Below are 21,839 nucleotides of genomic sequence, written 5' to 3' on the forward strand. Positions count from 1 at the left end.
TAAGACTCACAGACGCTGCGGGTGCACTGTGAAGTGCTGACTGTGAGACAGCAATATCACAACTACACTGTGGTCGGCCGCTCTCACGTTGCTATAACTTGGGCAGAGCCAATTATACCGGTGACATCACTGCGCACATAGCACAAGGTGGAGAACAAAACAAGAGGTCTGCTTCATAACGCAAGAGTAACAGAACAACCGATGTCCGCAACACTGCTCTCGGGTTCAGAGATTGTGGCCCGGCGTTTTTAGAATGCAGAAATCTCCAGTGGAAGATGCGAACTTCCTATCAAGATTTTTCTTCTGGTAAGAATATATTTTATTATACCCAGTACAGGTGGGGTTCTTAGAACGGAGATGATTAAGCAGAGTTATTGGGATGGTGAGGCAGAACGAAGTTTAAGTGCGCTACAAAACTATTGCAACAGTTCACGTAGGCTAGGTAACTTTTATACTTGTTGATGCCATGCTGCCATCTTTTTTCCTGAGCGCTTTTATTTCATAGGACACACAATGCATGTTTCAAATGTATCTATATTAATTATGTCTTACGCAGTATTCATTTATGTAGCAGTACATTTGACCTTGTTCCTGAGTAATCTGTGCTGGTTGATGAATGCGCTTGGAATGTTACACTGGAAAACGACCTGGAAGCTGACTTGAAAACTGGGGATAACTGACTTTAAAACTGGGTATTAGGTTCACATACAATATTGTGAACCACATTGTCTACCAGCATTCCTGATTTTTTATTTATTTGTTACTTAACAGATTGCATATTCATTATAAATTCTAACATATAAGCATACAGATTTTTCCAGTGAATGTAATGTATTTCCAAATTTAACTGTTAGCCAAATTAATTTCTTCCTTGGGAGATTTTTTTCATGTTTCATACTACTGCTGGAAAATATATGAACTTTATGAACCAGCACAAACTTCCCTTTTTATATGTCTATGATGGTTAAAAAAGTTGTGTAAGTCACTATGGATAAGAGTGGATAATGTAATGTAATGTAATGTAATGTTTATTTGAAATACTTTGCAGCTTTTTGTTGCAGAAGCAATGGAATGTCACATTTGGCCTCACTAACTGCTGCCCTTTTGTTTGTTTCTAGTTGGACATCAGCGATTTTGAGAAAGGGATACAGGCAGAAGTTGGAGCCATCAGATGTGTACAAGGTCCCCTCTTTTGATACAGCTGATACTCTCTCTGAACGCTTGGAAAGGTTTGTGTTTTTTCAATATGATTCTGTTTGTTGACTGTATTTGGTTTGTTAATAATTGGTAATATTCTAAGAAAGTATTGTGCATTGGTTGAATGATTTTAATGAGTCCGAAGTTGGGATGTAATTAATCAGTCACATATGGTATGGCATGGCTCATCTTTTAACAAACCGTCACTGAGCATTTCAGAGAAGACTATGACACAACATACACCTGCTACTTCCCTGAACATTTTCATGGTTAGTCCTATTGTCTCATCTGTCTTGGGTGCCTGTTTACTATCCAATGTGATTTAATTCGAACAGTTGCAGACAGAGTACACAAAACAGTTTGGTGGTGTTATTTAGCCATAGTGAAACATTTTTTTGGTAAAAGTTTATGAACAAAGGAGCTTAATCTTTGCAGGACTTTTATCTGAAATGTATGTTCAGTATTAGGGAATGAGAGTGAAAGAAAAATAAATATACGTTTTTTGTTCATATGCATTTTCGTATCATTTTTATAATATTGAATATTTGATATATTCATACCTTTTCTTACATTTCTACAGAAGAAATACAGAAGAGGTTGTTTTATACATTTATATTTTAATACTCTTTGGCAAAGTCTTGTAACTCCTGTCATGCTATTATTCCAGTTTGCATCCTCTGAGTCCACGAGAGAGAGAAAATCAATTATTTGAATACTTTGTTTTATATTTTATTATTTCATATTATTATGGATATACTTTTTCTTTATTTGTTACATTGTTTGTGTTTTTCTTTCATTTGTATTTGCTTTAGTAAATGTACAAAACAAATGTACATTTTTCTTTCAAAGGACTGAATGGAGTGAGATATAATAGCTGTTTGCGCGATTTATTGCATTGCCCTGATACATTGCTACAGCTTCCAGTATTCAGCAGATTACTTGGCTGACCTTAAACCTGAACCCCCCTGTACACATATTTTACATCATCCTTATGTTAATCCTTACTGGCAGTTGAATTTAGAGAAATGAGCCTGGCAGAACGTGGCATTTTGAAAAACCAGGACACAATGTAAGCAAATGCAAGCCGCTTCACGGCTCCACTCTCCTCCTGAGTTCTTGGCAGCCCAAGTAGCTTGAAAGCACGCAAATGTCACAGGACGTTAAAACTTTTGATCAGAATCGCCGGCCACCCCTAAATGCCACCTCTGTTTCTTCTTGAAAAGGAGCAAGCATGCCGTGTCAAAAGACCAGCGCTCCTCCAGGCCCCTGTTGGACCATTATTTGTGTGCTTGTGTTAAAATCCCAGCGTCCTTCCAAATGAGCATAAAACACGACCTTTTAAACCGCCGGCCTCCTGGAGGGTGATATACGGTTGGCCGTTTTTAATCTGCCAAAATGTGGTCTGCTGGGAATTTGAACTTTTATTGAATTCAACAGGTTGGTGCGGTTTTTCATCATCAAGGTCTCTGTGTACCATTTAATAAGTTAGCCAAATCTCCCTGGTTATACATGAGTGCACCAAAAAATGCAAGTCAGGCTAAGCCATCCATTTACAGTCAGTGACGCTCACGCGCGCGCACGCACACACACAAGCACATACACACAAGTTTTAACTGTGTTGTATTGTGCTTTGGCAGAGAATGGGACCGAGAGCTTGCATCCTCTAAGAAAAAACCCAGACTCTTCAATGCCCTACGCCGTTGTTTCTTCTGGCCCTTTGCCTTTTATGGCATCCTGCTGTACTTCGGGGTGAGTTTTGTCTCTTATGTTCCCCCATCTGTTGAGTGGGGTGTGGAAGGGGGCCACGTGATGCTCTGCACAATCAGCAAGAGTACGTCTCCATATTTTCCAGTTTCTTCAAGCTGATTTGCTGTCAGTCAGCTCTTGAAGTGATTCAAAAGACAGGAGATGTGAATTTAATGTTCTGACTAGTCGAGTTATAAAAACATGCAGTTGTTATAGTAATATAAATAGTATTGTATGTCAGCTTGATCTGCTCCTATATATCAATAACAAAAATCTGACTGAAATGCATTGTATTTGTAGTGGTCTGTTGTTGCAGGTCTTTCTCTTGTCGACTGTGATTATTGAAAGTAGGCTTTTATGAGTGCAGGGCAATTCATTGAATTCTGTGTATGTGTATCAATTTGAGGGAGCTTATTCTTTCACACTAGAGCACACGCTTCACTCTCTGTGAGTTAATGTGAGTTAACCAAGTTTAGTCTTTTTTAAAACTCTGAATGAATTCTTTCAGGTGAGCCACTGTGTCACCCTGTGAGCTAACTCTCATACTGTAGGTGAGTCACAGACGAGTGGCTGTATCAAGCCTCTGTATTTCTCTCTCTCTCTCCCCATCCTTCTCTCTCTCTCTCTTTCCTCTCTCTTTCTCTGTCTCACAGGAAGCCTCAAAGGCCGTGCAACCTCAGCTCCTGGGGCGGATCATTGCCTCGTTTGACCCTTTCCATGCGGAGGAGCGGGAGCAGGGCTACTACCTGGCCGTGGGGCTCTGCTTGCTGTTTGTGGCCCGGTTCCTGCTTCTCCAGCCAGCCATCTTTGGCTTGCACCATCTGGGCATGCAGATACGGATTGCTCTGTTCAGCCTGATTTATAAAAAGGTGATGCCCTGCTACTGAATTTACCTATTACATTCTTTTTAAGCCAAGCATGTACCTTCATACATTGAACAGCGAAAGTTGATCATACTATTTGCCGCTATGGCTGGGTGTTGAGGGAACATCCTCTGGGAAACAGATGGTAGAGAATGGTAAATAGAGAAGACCTCTACTTTGGTTCAGATTGAAAAATTCCTCACAACAAACCATAACAAGAACAACAACCACAGTCACCACATTTACTGGTTCTAAGAGTGTTAATTATCATTTTCTGTAAACTTATATGTTCAATAACCTAATGGAATGCACATATGCGTATAGTTTTGCAAGCTGGTCTGGATGAGAGCATCTGTTAAATGGATGCAATGAAATTCAGCAGATCTCATTTATACATTTGTGTTGATGGTGTATGTGATGTGTGCGTGATGTTGAGCACAGAATTTGTGCTGATGCTCTGTGTTTACAGACCTTAAAGCTCTCCAGCCGTGTCCTGGACAAGATTAGCACTGGGCAGCTGGTTAGCCTGATGTCTGCACACTTGAATAAGCTGGATGAGGTTAGTGTTTATTTACCTGAATGTGTTTGTCTGTAAAGCATGCTTGTTGTTGTGTACTAATTTAGTAAAAGGTTCTGTTTGGAGTGAGACTTATGGTTTTATGGAAAAGGACAAGTTGATTGTGTGAACTGTCATGGTGCACACAGGTAACAGTACAAAGACTGTGCAGACCCTAGAAGGAGCAACATTATAACTTAACAAAGCCTGTGGGATGGCTTGCCTGTATTACACACTTTTGATGCATACACAATTGTTCTGTGCGTTTTACTATATTGTACGGAGTGACTGGACGGTGGAATATAAGGCTCCCTTACTTGTGTTTTGTGATGTGCGGTTGAGGCCTCAACATGCAGTAATTGACGTACAAACTGAATGCAGGGAGCAAAAAGCCAAAACACTCACCGCTACGGAAAAGGGTAGGCTGAACTTTGGAACTCTTCAAGAAAGTTGAGCGGCGGTGTTGAATGTGGATACACTGTGCAACTGCTTTGAGGCAATTATCATCTGTACCTCATGTCACTTGCGCAAACTGGTTGTCTCTCCCAGTTCTTGAGCTATTTTTCAGGCCCTGCGTCTTCCCTTGCATTGCTTGTCACACGATTCATAGCTGTTGTGTTTTCAGTCACCATACCATTGCAGTAAGGTGAACACCATCCTGAGCGTTTGTGAATGTATTGCTTAGAGCTGAATGGTGTGTTTCACCAAGTCACAAGTTGTGCTGTGAACGTATAACTGTGCCATCTGCCACACTGTTGAGTAATGAATATAACGCTGCAGTGCTATGCCTTACGCTGTATATGAAGCTAGCAATGGGTCCTGCCGTTATATTCAGGTATGTGTACAGCAATCTGAAGCAGTTTGTTTTCTGCGTTTGCATTCTGCGTGTGTAGCAGTGTGTGTATTAGTGTAGCAGTGTCTGTGTGTGTACTGTATATGTGAGTGGCAGTATGTGGTATAATGAATCCGTCCTGTACTTCACAGAGCCTGGGTCTGGCACACTTTGTGTGGATCACACCACTGCAGTGCATTCTGTGTGTGGGGCTCATCTGGGAGCTTATCGAGGCATCGGCCCTCTGCGCCCTGGCTGCCCTCCTGGTGCTGGCTATCTTCCAGGCCTGTCTGTCTCAGAGGATGGGCCCTTACAGGTAGCGCCAACATCTCCTGGTACCGATGCCCTCTGGGAGCACATGCTGTACCCCTCAGCAATGTGAACAACACACATTACTCTGTGTGAAAATAATCAGTTCGTGGTTTCCAGCATTTTTCACTGGTGCGTGTGTTTGTGCTACATATGCACAGTACAGTGAGTTGGCATGATGCTGTTTGCTCCTGCAGGGCTGAAAGAGCCAAGCTGATCAGCCGGAGGCTGGCACTGACCTCAGAGATAGTGGAGAACATCCACTCTGTGAAAGCCTACGGCTGGGAGGAGATCATGGAGACCATCATTAAAAACATCAGGCAGTAAGAACAAGAGATTCTGCGGTGTTGCTTTGACCATTTCTTTTTGACTGTATAGGGGGGGGCTCCAGTACCCTTTTATAAAATGTAATTGCATTTGTCTGTGCAATTATGTTGATGATCATCGCTGGCTGACGGGAGTTTGTTCAGATGGGATTTGTGGGCGTGTGTGCGGCCGCAGTAACCGGGGTTGTGATGCAGGGACGAGATGACTTTAACCCGGAAGATCGGCTCCCTGCGCTACTTCTACAGCTCTGCCTACTTCTACTCCGCCTTCATCGTCATCATCGCCACCATCGTGCCATACGCCCTCCAGCAGAGCATCATCCTGCGGCGCATCTTCACCGTGCTGTCCTACTGCATGGTGCTGCGCATGAGCCTCACCCGCCAGCTGCCCAACTCCATTCAGATGTGGTACGACACGCTGGCGCTCATCGACAAGCTGGAGGTAGGCCCCTGGCCAGGCCAGGCCGAACTGGGTAAGGGAGAGGGACCCACGGGCAGGAATGTTAACCAGGCTTCCGTAGCGGAGGAATTACATAACACTGCGAATGTGCATGGGCTTCACACATGGGCTTCCACTTAGCGTACCCTCAAGGTCTGTTTTTCCCCTCTGGCTGCAGTTGCAGTGTTTTGGTGGCTTTGGAGAAGAAATCCTTTGCACGCTCAAACAGTTAGGAAGATAATGCTGTAGGCACTGCTTTACAAGTTGTGCTGCTGTGCTTCTGTGAGGAATGTCCTTCCTCAGTGGGCAATCGATCGGTGGTTTTATGTGGTCGGATTGCTGCTACTGGTTGGTGGGTTTTCAAAGAGCAGACGCACCTGTACTCCTGTGGGTGTTCCATCCATACTCATTTCTGGACTCTCAGCACTGTTCTGCCCAGTCTAGGAAATGTCTGTCCCATTGTCCCGGTGAAATTCTGGAGCTCCTCCCTGTGCCACATCTCTTCTGGCCACCAAACCGCCATTGTTGTCCCAAGCTGAGCGACTGAGTGATTTATTTTTTTATCACAGGCTCAGCGTTATCTCCAGGACAAACTGTATCTAAATGGCTGTCACAATATCTGCAGGGCTCAGAACAGAAAATTCTTTTCGTTGTTCTTTCAGGGGTTTGTGCAGTGCCTCGAAGCATGCGATTTGATTTTTCTGATGTAGTCAGTTCTCTATCAGATACCTATATGTACTTACCTTTTTTACTGTGCAGTCTTATAACCCCTATAAAACATTCTCTGAGTAACATTCACATCAATTATGCCTTCCAGGACTATCTCACAAAAGAGGAGTACAAAGTGTTGGAGTACAATCTCACCACTACGGAAGTGGAGCTCATGAATGTCACTGCTTCTTGGGATGAGGTATGGCTTTATGGGATTAATCCCAGGGGGATATTAGTTTGTCAGCCTTTATGGTGACACATGGTGACACAGCCTAGCTCTTTTTAGAGGGTCTGTCTCTGTGGATGACACTCAGAAAGAGACCATGAATCTGGAATTGAATACCAAGTAACTCCAGTGAATCAGAGGGTGCTGTGTGGTTCTGGAATGTTTCGCTATGTTCTTATTCTGGAAAGTTTCGCATTGTGTTCTTTGATAACCCAAAGCAAACATCTTCGGAGTCTGATCATTGCAACACAATTACCTTATTTGGGAGTTACAGATTAAACCACAGAATTGCGTACTTGTAGAGAAATTTCATCAAAAATGCATGGGCCAGGTGATCCTCTCACTCTCTGTCCTGTTGTTTGTAAAAGGGCGGTTATCTTTTCTATTCCCCAAAATACTAGGTAGATGCTTGACTCCATTTAATGATCTGGCCTTGGCCAATATTACTTAGCATTGTGAAGGAAAAACATTGTCTCGATGTAAACTATGTGAAGTACAGAAGGCCCTTCTCTTTATTTTCAGGGAATAGGCGAACTCTTTGAAAAGATAAAACAGGAGAACAAGGAGAATGGACAGCCTAATGGAGATTCTGGTCTCTTCTTTACCAACCTGTACGTCACACCGGTGCTGAAGAACATCAGCTTGCACTTGGAGAAGGGGAAGATGCTGGCTGTGGCTGGCTCAACTGGATCAGGCAAGGTAGCCCTACAGATAACGCTAAAGATGGTAAACTGCACATATGAAGTCACAGTGTAATTTTTCTTAGTAGCTGGCCTTATTTGGAATAGCACACACACTATATTACTTTTCTACATGCGATCTATAATCATATGTAGAAAAGTAATATGCAGATTCCTGTTTACTGAAGAGATCCTTGCTGAAAAGTACCATGGCGGTGTCTTTGGAACCAAATGATAAGCCTACTATGATAATTTCACAAGTACTTATATGATGTCCTTCCTGTAATAAATTTCAAATGAGACATTTACCAAACCGAGGTAGGCTAAATATCAAAAGCTCTTTGTACTCGACCCAGTTACACATTTACAAATCAGTCAAACATAATCAATCAGTAGGAAAATCACATGCATTTGTTTCATGAAGTGACACTGTCTTATTCAAACAATGGTGTATACACATAAAGACTGAACAGTGTTCAACGATTTACAATATTTACTTGTGCCGTAAATCAGCATTGTCTTACATAAAGCACTGTCTTATACTGTCATGGTACTTGACTCGCAGTCCATTGCAGTTGAATCACATTAGTAAATTTACCTTGTAGATCAAGGCTTTGTGAACATCATAAGTGAGGTGCAGTTAGTCACAGAATTAGCTTACTTTCAATTATGTGCTCAAGTAAAGCAATTATGTGTGGTATCAATGCTGTGAACCTAGTGCCAATACGACTTACAAAACAACACAGTCACAATACCATGTGATGTGTTACAACAAGAAACTACTGCGTTGGAAATTATGTGGTGTATTCTTTTTCATTTGGAATGGATTGCAGTTGTACTGTATAAAAGGAACTATGGAAGTGATTCAATTAACTATTCGCTATTAACTAACTATTGACCAGATAAGAATGATTGAGGTTTCCGATAATTTAGTATATTAACTGGAAGTGTTCTTGGGTTGTTGTCCTGAAGCCACCGAATAGAAGGATCAAGTGACCCCCGAAATTACCAGCCCTTCTCTCTGTGTTAATAATCAATGGATAAAAGCCCAACCCCTACCTGCATGGAACAATTAGTCAATTGGTGGGATTGCTGGGTGGCTCATCTTGTGTGCTCCAGTGTGTGGATGAGACCCAAGGTCTGGCATTGAATCCAGTATCGACTGTGGATGCCAACATCATTCTTGTCTACATTCTCCCAAATTCAATGTTGAGAAAGATTGCAGTGAGACAGCCCTAAATGCAAAGAAGATGTTAAATATTGGGTTGATAGGGAAAAACCAGTGTTACAATTGTTTAATTAATCTTTCTCTCTCTCCATCTCTACTGTCTCTCTGCAGAGTTCTCTCCTCATGATGATTCTGGGGGAGCTGGTGCCCTCAGAGGGGAAGATCAAGCACAGCGGGCGCGTCTCTTTCTCCCCCCAGACCTCCTGGATCATGCCCGGCACCATCCGCGAAAACATAGTCTTCGGCCTGACGTACGATGAGTACCGCTACACCAGTGTCATCAAAGCCTGCCAGCTGGAGGAGGTGAAGTGCTGTCCCACAATGCCGCAAGGCCTCTCTGTTTCTCCCCAAACATAGCTGGAAGGCCTTGCCTGAGAGTTGTGATATATGGAGGTGTTTCATATTATACTGGTTATGAGCCCTGGCCCCCCCCAACCCTCCTGATAGTGAGCTAGGAAATCAGATTACCTCTTTGTGCTACTCTGTGGTGAATGAGGGGTCATGAGGTTCTGTAAGAAGGATTCTTCAGGCTATGTAGTGGCAGAGGTTGACAGTGAAGCAAGAGGCCCCCTTGAAGTAATTAACTTGAATAGTGCAGACATCAAGGTCACTGTTCTGCATATCTTGCTGTAGGGGGCGCCATTGAGGCAAGAGAAGCCAATGCCTCTGTTGTTGTTTCACCTAAAAGTGTGGAAGTGTTTTCTCAAGCAAACAGGACAGCTATAGGTATTGTGTGTGCAAACTGTAAACAGCTACAGGCAATCCTCCTCTGGTGTAATGGTAAGGTCTTCTCTTGCCCCTATCTCTGTCTGGCGTGATAGCACTCAGACTTCTATCCTTGCCTATATCAAGGTGGTTTAGAGATTTTTGAGGCCATGACTTCAAAATTTAAGTCTTTTGGTCCATTAGGAGAAAAACTGAACAGAACACCCTGAAATAATGCTTCCCTTAAAAAATCTGGATAAAATGTGGAATCTAAATTAAGTGGGAAATAATTTTCTCGTTTGAAGTGTCTCCTTCTCTGGTACTTGACAATTTATTCCATTTCATGGGGTCTGAGTTATTTCCCCAAGCATAAAATATAGTAGCATGCAAAAATGTTAACAGCCTTGTGTTATTGCTGCTGTGTGGGTGAAGTGCTGAAAGCTTGTGTACTTTTGAATGCCCTCCTTATGGACAGCGGGACAGGTATGAATTTGTGTTTATGTATTCGAATGGAGGTTCGTGGACTTAAAATAGGGGAAGATTTAGACAAGGATCACCCAAATGCAGCTGGCTTTATGTTAAAATGTTAAAAGAACGAGCCTAAATGGGCTGAATGGTCTGTTCTTCTCATTGAAAAATCCATATTCCTGTATGTTATTATTGAATTAAATTAAGGATATTAAATCAATTTAGCTTAATTATATCTACATTTTTTCACTTCTAGTCCATAACAGGAATGCCACAGCATTCAATAAATCATGTAAGAAGGGATTCTGCTACAGATGGATGTAAATCACACTTTTGTTAATAATGCAAAGAAATGGGGCTGCTGGATAGTTCCTTTGGTTAAGGCACCATGCTGTGGTGCGTGAATAAGCTTCATGGCTGCGGATCGAATCCGGACCATGTTAGTGTCGACTGTGTCCAGTAGCTACATAGGGCAATGCCATAGGGCGTTTCTCCAATTGCCGATTGCGTCGCCCAGGGTGTGGGAGGGTTCAGTCGGTTCAGGGTCCACATTCATCGCTAACTGATTGGGCACCTGTAGATTGCAGTCAAAGCCGAATATGAAGGGTCTTTATCCGAATCTGCTCTATACAAACTTAGCTGTAGTGAAAAGAAGCATCTGGCGACACCACGTTTTTTGAAGGAGAACCACGGATGTCTGCACTCTCCCGAATCAACTGTAAAGTTCACTCATGAGTGTGGCTGCGGTTAAAGATGATTGGCCATTTTAAATTGGGATGGGAATTGGACATTGCTCAACCCCATGCTGGGCACCAAAATAAAAATAAAAAAATGAAAATAATGAAAATAAATGAAACCGGTGAAAAACACACAGTTTTAAGTTTAAATTATAACTTCCCCTGTTTTGCGCTCACATGCTTCCTGTTCTGTAATCCCATTCATGCTGAATAAACTCTGTTACACTGTAACCTCCATTCTCACAGTGATGTCAAAGTCATCCTCGATCGCATAAACATGAATGGCATCATCCATTCTCTGTTTGTTGGTTTAACTAAAAAGACATTCTTTTTGGTATCACAGCGCATTTTTACCTCATGTTAACTTTTGCGTTGCATTTGAGCGTATGCTGGGTATGGTGGTGGTAGATGCCAGGGTAAAGGAATGAGGAAGAGCAGGGTCTTGCATTATTGAAACTCAGCTCATCTCCTTCAACTAATGACTAAAAGCAGAGGGAGTCAGAACTGTTCAATCAGGGTCAGTATGACCTGTACACATGCACATTGTGAGCAGAGGTATTTTTAATTATGAGTTATTAGTAGCAAAAGAAAACCTTAAATTAAATATATTGATTCACAGACCTGCATTCTGTTGCACCAATTCAAACTCCTATGTCCAAGCAGACATGTACAGGATGTGGAGTTTTTACTTTGGCTCTCATTTCACTGAATCACTGTGCTTTCCCCCTGTGCGTAAAGTAGACTGTGGTGCTCTTCACTGAGTAACACTTAGTGCTGTGCCCTGCCTGCATGTGAAATGGTGTAGCATGGAGTGCACTGCTTCTCTCTGAGTAACACAGTCTTGCGTTCTCTTCCAGGACCTCGCCTTGTTGCCGGAAAAAGACAAAACTCCCCTGTTAGAGGGGGGATTGACCTTGAGCGGCGGACAGAGGGCTCGGATCGGTCTGGCCAGGTACCCCACACCTGAGCGTCTCTCAGCACATTGAACTCAACTGAACACCTGTGCCTCACCTGAGCACGGAAATCTCTCCCATTCAGTCCTTCCTGGGAAAAAAACTAATGACTCTAATCACTAATGGCTGAGGTGGACATTAACAGGAGGCCAGGCAGTCTTCCAACTAGGCATGCTATTGGTGCATTTTATTCTTTCATATATAGCTGTTTTTTGCCATGAAGGGTGCCAGCTTACTGTGGTCTCACTTTTGTACTTGGGAGCCAAAGCATGTATGTGCAATGTACTATATTGTAGATTCGATTTTGTGAAGGGTAAATCATGTTATTATTTTTGCTTGATTTAAAGTTATGATTCACAATTTACGAGAACTTGTTCATGACATGAGAGCACACATATTATTGATCATTCCTTTTTAAGTGCCTGTCATTTACTAGATAGTAATACCAAGGCAAAATCAGTCACTTTATAGCTGATACTTTACAACCTACTTAATAACCTCTTTAACTTTATAGCTCCATTTGTCCCACTGTTTGTTTTGTGCTCATATCTCCCTCTTATATTTACTGCCTTAATTTACTGGTTTAGTATCTTGACATTCATTTTGCCTGTTTAAGTTCCTGGAAATTTAGCTCACCTGATAACTCCAGCAGTTCACATAACTGAACATATAAAAATAACTGCTGCTGGAGTTTTGAATGGTTTATGGCTTACTGTGACATGACCTCTTTTTGAAAATGTGTTATCCCTGCAGAGCTGTGTACAAAGATGCTGACCTTTACCTGCTGGACAGCCCCTTCACCCACCTGGACATTGTGACAGAAAAGGAAATTTTTGAAAGGTTGGGTCCAGTCTGTGTAAGATCTTTGATTAAGCATATCAAAAGGAACACTCAGTCCATGGTAATTTGATATGTTGAGTCATATTTTATTTTGGAAGTATTCAGGGCATCTTTTATTGCTTTCACTGAGAGGTTAATAAGTAACTACAGCAGTGTTGTGTTTATTAATGACTGAGGGTCGTCAGAATGAGGTGTGGTATTCATATTGTTCTTTAAAGGCAGTTTGTCTGCAGCAGTGGCTCTGTCAGTGGCTATTTTGAAGTCATTTGTGAATTGTCACCTAAAATCCATCCCATTGTGGATTGCGGACAACAAACCTATCTTGAATTGTGGTCCAGTTTCAAGTTAAACTCACAGCCTTCTAAATATTGCAGTTGCGTGTGCAGACTGATGGCGTCAAAGACACGAATCGTGGTCACCAGCAAGCTGGAGCACCTGAAACGCGCCGACAAGATCCTGCTGCTCCACAACGGCGTCTGCTACTTCTACGGCACCTTCGCCGAGCTGCAGTCCCAGCGGCCCGACTTCAGCTCGCTGATGCTCGGCCTGGGGGCCTACGACAGCATCAACGCCGAGCGGCGCGGCTCCATCCTGACCGAGACTCTGCGCCGCGTCAGCGTGGACGAGACGGCGGGCCACCTCCCCGAGCCCCCCCGGCCCGCCTTCCGGCAGTCCCCCCCGGCGGCACCCGCCACGGGCGACGCCCCGGACAAGAGGAAGCCCTCGCTCATCCTCAACCCCCTGGCCGCCGCCCGCAAGTTCTCGGTGGCGCAGCACCCGGAGGAGGACTCGGGGCGCGACCCGGCGCAGCGGCGCTTCTCGGTGGTGCCCGAGGACGACCAGGTGGAGGAGGTGCTGCCCCGCAGCAACGTGTACCACCCCGGGCTCAACTTCCCTGGGCAGCGGCGCCAGTCCGTCCTGGCCTTCATCACCAATGCCCAGGGCCAGGGACGGCGGGAGCAGATGCAGTCCTCCTTCCGCAGGAAGCTGTCCATCACGCCCCAGAGCGAGCTGGCCTCCGAGCTGGACATCTACGCCCGACGCCTCTCCAACGACAGCATGTACGACATCAGCGAAGAGATGGACGAGGAAGACATGGAGGTGTGTGGGGAATCAAACACAGCTAAACTCCACAGTTATATCCCTGTGACTTCTGTGGACCTGTCTTGCAGAGCTGTAGTCCAAAGATGTGCGCTATATTCCCAAGCCACACTCCAGCTATATACTTCAGAACTATATTTCTCAGCTATAGCCTGCTTCAGCTCTGTATTCCAGAGCTACTGAATATTCATATGCCCTGAGTGGGCATGTCAGTGAGCTTCCTGCAGTGGACCTACATACATGGTCACTACCATACAGAAGGGGTGGCAAATTAAGTTATTTGTCTGTAAACTGTAAATGGACATATTTATTCTTTATAAGTTAAGCATCCATAATTTTTAAATGATAAAGTTTGGAATCTCATTTCATTGCTTAGATTGTATGGCTGATTTTATGCTGTTTACAAATTCCAACCTTTCTAATTGCAGGAATGTTTTGTTGATGACCGAGAGAATGTCTTTGAAACTACCTCATGGAGCACATACTTCCGATACTTATCAACGAACAAGAACCTTGTCTATATTCTCATCTTTATCATCCTGGTCTTCTTGATTGAGGTAAGTGGGATATTTGCGCCTGTATTCTGGACTACACTGCTCTTCTGCATGGTATGGCCTGCAGTGCTGGGAACATTATGAAGTTAGATCCTCACTAGAGTAATTCATGGCTTTTTAATGCATTTTTGATGGGGGAAAGATTTAGGACATGTCCAGGCCAGTGTTGCTGCATAGCTTATGTCCATGTGTGCATATGAATATTTACAGTAGAATAAGCCCAGACAGACTCTACACAAAATGCTCTCCACATGTGTTGTGGGTAACAAATAAAGTGTCCCATTGCAAATCTACACAGACAGGCAGACAAACTGGCAAACACACACACACACACACACGTCACGCACACATGTACAGGCATATAAAATAATGTTACTCTGGAAATGAATTAATCACATTATTAAAAATGTGATTAATTGATTTTCAGATTTGTATCCTGATTTTTTTTATCTTGACCAACATGAAGTATGTCACATTTTGCAACTGCAGTATTCACTTGGGTTATCCTGGTTCCTGTCATTTTCATTTTTCTGTAAAGGTAACCATTCACTGTTATGTAGTTGTCTTATCGTTGTGTTTGCAGGTGGCTGGATCTGTGATTGGGATATTTTTTATCACTGAGTAAGTACATCTCCTATCATACTGAATATGGTGCCCTAGCCTAACAATCATTGTAGTTTTAGTAAATTCAGTTTATTTTACAGATAAAGAGTATCATAGTGATTGTATATTTAGCACATGTGGGGTAATAGCTGTGTAGAGTAATGATAGCGTGATTGTGTAGTGTTGTGGTTCTACTTTGTATTGCTTAGGTTTTATGCATGGTGCAGTGGCTGTTACTTTACTTAGTTCACTTACCAACCGCCAATCCACAGCACTTGGAGCACCGATCCTTCTAACTCAGCTAATTAGTGTTACCTGCACTCCCGTTCCAGTGAGATCTGGAGGAAGGAGAACGAGACGTCGTTCCCAAACTCCACCCAGGGGACGCCCTACGCCGTGATCGTCACGCCCACCAGTGCCTACTACATTGTTTACATCTACGTGGCGACGTCGGAGAGCGTGCTGGCGCTGGGCTTCCTCCGGGGGCTGCCGCTCATTCACACCCTGCTCACCGTCTCCAAGAAGCTGCACCAGCAGATGCTGCAGGCCGTGCTGCGTGCTCCCATGGCCGTGCTCAACACCATGAAGTCAGGTCAGCTACAGCCCCCGCCCACTGTTGTCCCAGTAACAAAGGCCGATACTGTAGGTACAAGCCTGTCCCAGGAATAGTTCCTTTAGGCCATCCAGAGGCCCTGATCCCAGAGAGCCACAGGGTCTACTGGTTTTTGCTTTTACTTTAAAATCAAGCAGTCAACTGATTGGCTGTGTAATTAACAGCTTTGATTAATTAATTAAATCAGTACTCTTAGAGTATATGTTTATTTTAGTGTTTCTTTGTTTTTAGGGCGAATTATGAACAGATTCACCAAAGACATGGCGACCATTGATGACATGCTACCTCTCATCCTGTTTGATTTCATACAGGTCAGATGATATTAGATTTAACTATGAGGTATATGGTAATATTACCCTGAAGAAATAATTTCTTAGCTATGTTGATCCATATTTTGCTCAAATCATCACAGAAATTTGAAACTGTACTTACAACACCAAGTGCCATTTATTCTCCTTGTGAACATACTGTAACTTAAAATGTGATATACAGTAGCTGTGAACAGTACTTTAATGGAAACAAATACATTTTCATTCATGCGTTTTTGTTTCTCCAGCTGACCCTGATTGTGTTGGGAGCCATTTTTGTGGTGTCTATAATGCGGCCTTACATCTTCCTTGCTGCCATCCCTCTTTCTGTCATCTTTGTGATACTGAGGAAGTACTTCCTACGCACTGGACAACAGCTGAAGCAGCTGGAGGCCGAAGGTGAGATATGAATGGTGGGCATGTGGTGAGCAGAGGTGTCCTCACCAGAGCATGTAGACTTCATGATAAGCTGCATATACTGTCTCACAGTGCTTCTCTCAGCTAGTAGAAGCCCAAACCAGGAAAGTGGGAATGGCAGGGAGCAGGCCACTGTGGGTGTGAATCTATTTTTGTGTTGATTGATGTGATTTCCTTAGAGAGATAATTCTTGCAACCTCATGATGTGAAGGATGGGCATTCATTAGATGAAACACGGTTCATGTGATAGAGGAATGTGAAGAAGGTGGAATAGAAATAGACAGAGATGGAGGAGACCTACAATGGGTGGGTGCTGACGGAGAGCGTGGAGGGCCAATGGTCAAGCTGTTGGCAGTGAAGAGGGAAGACAGGGAACGAGCAGGCGCTGTGAGAATGCAGGGTTCAGCAGGAGAGGTGAGGCCACCCAATCAGCTTCCGTTATGGCAGACGCTCTGTCTATAGAGCTGTCCTGTGGAGGTTTGTGTGTGACGCCAGGCATTTCCGCAGGTTTGCCCGGTGCAGTGCACAAACCCAGCAGGGAGAGACTGCATGACTGGGGGTTTCCTCTGTCCACATCCTGGTATCAGTCTGTCATCCTGCTGAAATGGGTGAAGTGTGAAAAAGAGGTTTCCAGATAGGCAATGGAAATTATTTAGCCTTTTTCTTCTTAACAGAATTGTAGCTTTTAAATTAATTAAATGAAACTAGGCCTCCAGTGGTTTAGAAGGGTGATCACATTTGTTATCCATGGTTCGGGAGACTTAAACTGTGACAGTGTTGCATTGACATGGATTGTGCGGCAATAGTTTGGCCGCCCTCTTGTACCGTAACCCTGAACTCAGCCATCGTTGATCAGATGCGTATGTGAGAGAGAACACATAAATTTTATCCCTTCCTTCCTCTTACCTTCCTGCCGTTTGACGTGAACCTGTCTCATATACTGTATTATTGTTCTGCGAAACACTGCGTTTCACAATCGTAATAAGGAAATTAGCCGAGGGTGGCAGGCACATTCCATTCACTGTTGCGGTTACAGTATTGAGTATTGAGTGTCGGTGGGAAAGACCACACGCTGTTCAGGGAGTGCACTTGAATATCAGACAGTCACAGTCATTTCTGTAATGTGTGAGCTGATTTATAGCTCTGTTACGGACTCAAAGAAGCATGAGAAATGCACGATCTAAAAAGGCTGTGGTTGAAGTGTTGAGCTGAAATGGGTGCCAGATAATTACGAGGGATCTTTTTAAAGATAAATGGATGCTGCTATGGAAACAAATAATGTGATGTCGTGGGGGTAGTTAAAAGTCACAGTGTTAGGTGGAATGGTCGGAGTGACCCCGCGTTCACACAGCGAGCAACTCAAGTGTTGATGAGCCACTCATGTGTACTATTGCCCATTGTGTGCTCTAAGTCAGCTTGTGCAGGTACAAATATTTTGTGAAATGACAAAACAGCAATAGGCAATATAACAAAGACATATGTTTACCATAAATTATTAAGTTTTAGTAATCCTAGGCTACTGTAGCTAAACCTAGCATTTATCTTGCTTGTGTAATTGTCATAAAAATGTTTTATTTAGTTGTAGTAGTAGTAGTAGTAGTAGTATTTTTTATTCAGTCATCACACACAATACAATAAATATAAACAGTCTAGACAGTATAAACAAGTCAACAATCTATGTATTAGGTAGTGACTGAAAAGGCACAGGCTGAAGCATAATGCTTATATATGCCTATCCTACATTCTTTTCAATTTAAGCTCCCTCCAAAAATAAACATAATAACAAAATAAAAATCATTTACACAGTGATATAACTCAAATACCTTACCTTACCTTTATATCAACTGGTCAGCCGAGTCGTTCGCTGTGTGGACAGGGGATTACACTGGTGTGTTGAAATCCCAAAGAATGATTTGGGGATGTAACCCTTGACTGAGATTGTTTCACCATCACTCTGGCGGAACAATATTAAATGCATCGCAAAATGCTTAAGATATAAAGCTGTGATCCTTAATCACTTACCCCAAATAAGTGTAGAGTTAACTAATATGTAGTAAAATATGTAGTCAGTCACATTAATGCAATGTAAAAAAATTTAGATAAATGTGTGATGTGCTGTGCTCAGCATTTCTCTTCACCACGACTCCTGAATAGTATGTGAAAGGTTTAGTAATTAATATAATAATATGAATAGCAAATATAAATTATTGAAATTTGTTTCTTCCCCCCTTTTCAGCTCGGAGCCCCATCTTCTCGCACCTGATCCTCTCTCTCAGGGGCCTGTGGACAATACGTGCCTTTGGCAGGCAGTCCTACTTTGAGACCCTGTTCCACAAGGCCCTCAACACCCACACGGCCAACTGGTACCTCTACCTGTCTACACTGCGCTGGTTTCTTTTCCGCATTGACATGATCTTCGTTCTCTTCTTCACCACCACAGCTTTCATCTCCGTGGGAACGAACCGTAAGGATGCATGCTTTGGCAATGTTCTTCGTGTGAGCAACGTAGATACTTGCAGGGTTTCAGAGCGGGGAGTGATAGCATGAATACACTGACTCCACATTTGTTTGTGTGAGAGATGTTGCAGAGGTTTCCAGATTAAGCTAAATTTTTTTTAGTTTGAGATTTTGGAGGTTTACAGATGCAATGTGCAATGTGATGGGCCTGGGCAATGCCTTCTGGAAAGCTGGAAGGCTTGGGCGTCTGCCAAATAAAATGTAATGTAATGTAATGTCAGGACCACATAAACAGACAATTCTCATTGCCAGGTAGTTGTGGAGTTTGAGTCTGACATCCTCTCTGACCATAGTGTGTGCATGAGTCCAGGTTCTTCCGTGTCCTCCAGGTGATAAGCCCGGTGAAATTGGCATCATCATCACCCTGGCAATGTTGATCCTGGGAACCTTCCAGTGGGCTGTTATCACCAGCATCACTGTGGACGGCCTGGTACGACTTGCTAACAAACCCACAGCACCTGTGCTCACCAAACCAACCCCACCCAGATCGCCCACACCTGCATGAGAAATTATCTCTATCTATGGCATTTGTGCTTGTGGCTGCATGTCTCCTTGCTTGTTGTGAGTTTCAGTACAGAGAACTTACTGTGTAACATGAAATTCTGATTCAGATTTATCTAGTTATACATAAGTTGAAACAAAATTGGATGCTCTGTATTTTAACTACACACCTTGAGGCTGACATTGCAAGCAGACAACCAAATTATTTAAATGTAAATAGTGCTGTATACATACAATTTGATTTGACTGATATAAGTGACTTCACACTTGTCATAACTGGTCATGACAGTGTATTATAGTTTACAGGAGATCACATCACATTGACATAAATGTATCCTGTGATCACTTTGTCATTTTGAAAGCGGCCCTGTAAAATTTGCTGCATACATTATGGCAGTGATATGACACTTGTCATGAGCTGTAATATGCTGTTGTGGCTGGTAATGTCAAATGTTATGTCATGAATAAGTAGTGTTATGCAGGCTTCATGGTGTTCAGTTAAAGTGTTACTGTAAGTTGTGCTATGCGCTAACGTACAGGCAGTGCCCTGAACAGCACACACACCCTCCCACACTGATGCCCGAGGCACGTTCAGCACAACTGAATTTGTGCTTATCAAGGAGCAGTACGTTCAGTTCAGTTCAGTTCTCAGTGGAGCCTCCTTCAAGACCAGCCACAACATATTAGTCACAGACCTTTTTAAATTCCTGTGGAAGCACACATGCACACACACACACACTCACACACATTCAAGCATAGACAAGCACACATACTGTATGCATACAGACACCAGCACACACATACACATGCGCATACAAATACACACATACGCACATGTGCATGCACACACAAATTCATGCAAATACACATCCCAGGGAGTAATAGTGCACTGTGCATTTTGTTCCAGATGCGTTCTGTGGACCGGGTCTTCAAATTCATAGATCTTCCGTCCGAGGAGCCCAAGCACACGACCCGGGTCAAGAACACAGATGTGGTGATTGAAAACCCCCACGCAGATGATGGCTGGCCATCCCGTGGTCAGATGGACGTTCAAGACCTCACTGTGAAGTACACAGAAGCTGGACGTGCAGTCCTTCAGAAGCTGTCCTTCAGCATTGATGGTGGACACAGGGTAAGAGAGAACAATGGGTAATGTAGTCTGAACTGAGGCAGCAGGCATCATACACATATAGTACAGTGAACCACGTAAAGTGTTGGCTCGGTCCAGTGGAAGTGGTACCCTCTTCTTTTCTGCTTTTGATTATGGAAAACTTAAATTACCCGCAAAGTTTATTGCTAAAATCTTGGATGATAGAGGTAACATTATTTGAGACAATTTTACATTACTCACTGAAAAATAGCAAATAACAGTGATGGTAGATTTTTTCAGAGCATCAACGTTACAGTGTGGCACATTATGGAAACATGAACTTGTCATACACGTTATAAACTCATACACGTTATTTGCAGTAATACGAGACTCCTACATACACATGAATATGCAAATGCGGGTCTTTGGGGAGACTCTGAAAGCTGCTCTTACTGTTTCAGCAAACACATTTCCACAAACCACCAGAAGGCACCTACCAGAGTGGGTAGTTGGCATTCATTCTCATGTTATATGACTTTATTTCAACTGTCCCCAGAAATCAGTTTTAATGGACAAATGTTGTAAATGTACTCTGATATTTGCCTGCTACCAACATCTCTTGAACAAGTTTTTTAATTGGATGGAGTCTTACTAGAGATGAGCACAATCATGAACTTTTGTTTCTTTGCTGCCTTGGTGAGAAACAGAATAGAGTGAATATACATACAGATACATGTTTTTTATTATGGTATGCTGTGGGGCATACAAATACACATATATGTTTGCTCCCAGTGTTATTCCAAGATATGGGAACCTTTCCTGTTCCATTTTTGTCTTTACTGAAATATTTAAGGAAGTACAGATTTAGAAAATGAGCACAAGTACATGCCTACATTTTTGCCTCCTGTATGTTACAGGGTTTAAACCACAATATGTCATTGACAATAGAATATTCCACAGTGACAGGCTGAGAAAGCTGTCATAATGGCAGCAGGCCCCACCCCTTTCCCAGAGGCCCCTAACTGAAGGCTTTTAGCTGCACTGTAAGCCCTAGGGAGTCGGACCATGTACAATGAATGTTAGTGAAGAGAACCCTTTCATCTTCAGTAATAAATTATGTTTGAAGCACGTGGATACAGATGGATAAATCAATAAAGGAGAGATAGAAGCAGTGGAAAAGATGGACACTTTTGTGCCACATCAGACATGCAGTATTGAACCAGAGAAGTGTGATGAAACTATTGGATGGCTGCTAATAAATGCGGACATCTGTGAGCCTGTGAGTGGTTCTGTTCATAAACTCACTTTCCATGAGTGTG

At 43.0% G+C, this 21,839-nt stretch overlaps 1 protein-coding gene across 1 annotated transcript in view; it reads left to right on the forward strand.

Annotated features, from left to right (window-relative positions):
- Nucleotides 1–21,839, forward strand: part of cftr (CF transmembrane conductance regulator) — a 27,597-nt gene continuing 5,758 nt past the window's right edge. The window contains exons 1-22 of the mRNA XM_064343057.1: nt 1–306; nt 1,119–1,229; nt 2,835–2,946; nt 3,597–3,812; nt 4,276–4,365; nt 5,347–5,510; nt 5,701–5,826; nt 6,025–6,271; nt 7,086–7,178; nt 7,728–7,904; nt 9,225–9,416; nt 11,881–11,975; nt 12,730–12,816; nt 13,191–13,917; nt 14,346–14,474; nt 15,055–15,092; nt 15,407–15,666; nt 15,919–15,998; nt 16,244–16,394; nt 18,649–18,876; nt 19,259–19,359; nt 20,338–20,562. Of these exons, the coding sequence (XP_064199127.1) occupies nt 254–306; nt 1,119–1,229; nt 2,835–2,946; nt 3,597–3,812; nt 4,276–4,365; nt 5,347–5,510; nt 5,701–5,826; nt 6,025–6,271; nt 7,086–7,178; nt 7,728–7,904; nt 9,225–9,416; nt 11,881–11,975; nt 12,730–12,816; nt 13,191–13,917; nt 14,346–14,474; nt 15,055–15,092; nt 15,407–15,666; nt 15,919–15,998; nt 16,244–16,394; nt 18,649–18,876; nt 19,259–19,359; nt 20,338–20,562 (3,702 nt within the window). The 5' untranslated portion in view covers nt 1–253. The remainder of the gene's footprint in view (nt 307–1,118; nt 1,230–2,834; nt 2,947–3,596; nt 3,813–4,275; nt 4,366–5,346; nt 5,511–5,700; nt 5,827–6,024; nt 6,272–7,085; nt 7,179–7,727; nt 7,905–9,224; nt 9,417–11,880; nt 11,976–12,729; nt 12,817–13,190; nt 13,918–14,345; nt 14,475–15,054; nt 15,093–15,406; nt 15,667–15,918; nt 15,999–16,243; nt 16,395–18,648; nt 18,877–19,258; nt 19,360–20,337; nt 20,563–21,839) is intronic.

Source organism: Anguilla rostrata, chromosome 7 (genome assembly GCF_018555375.3).
Source record: "Anguilla rostrata isolate EN2019 chromosome 7, ASM1855537v3, whole genome shotgun sequence".
NCBI lineage: Eukaryota > Metazoa > Chordata > Actinopteri > Anguilliformes > Anguillidae > Anguilla > Anguilla rostrata.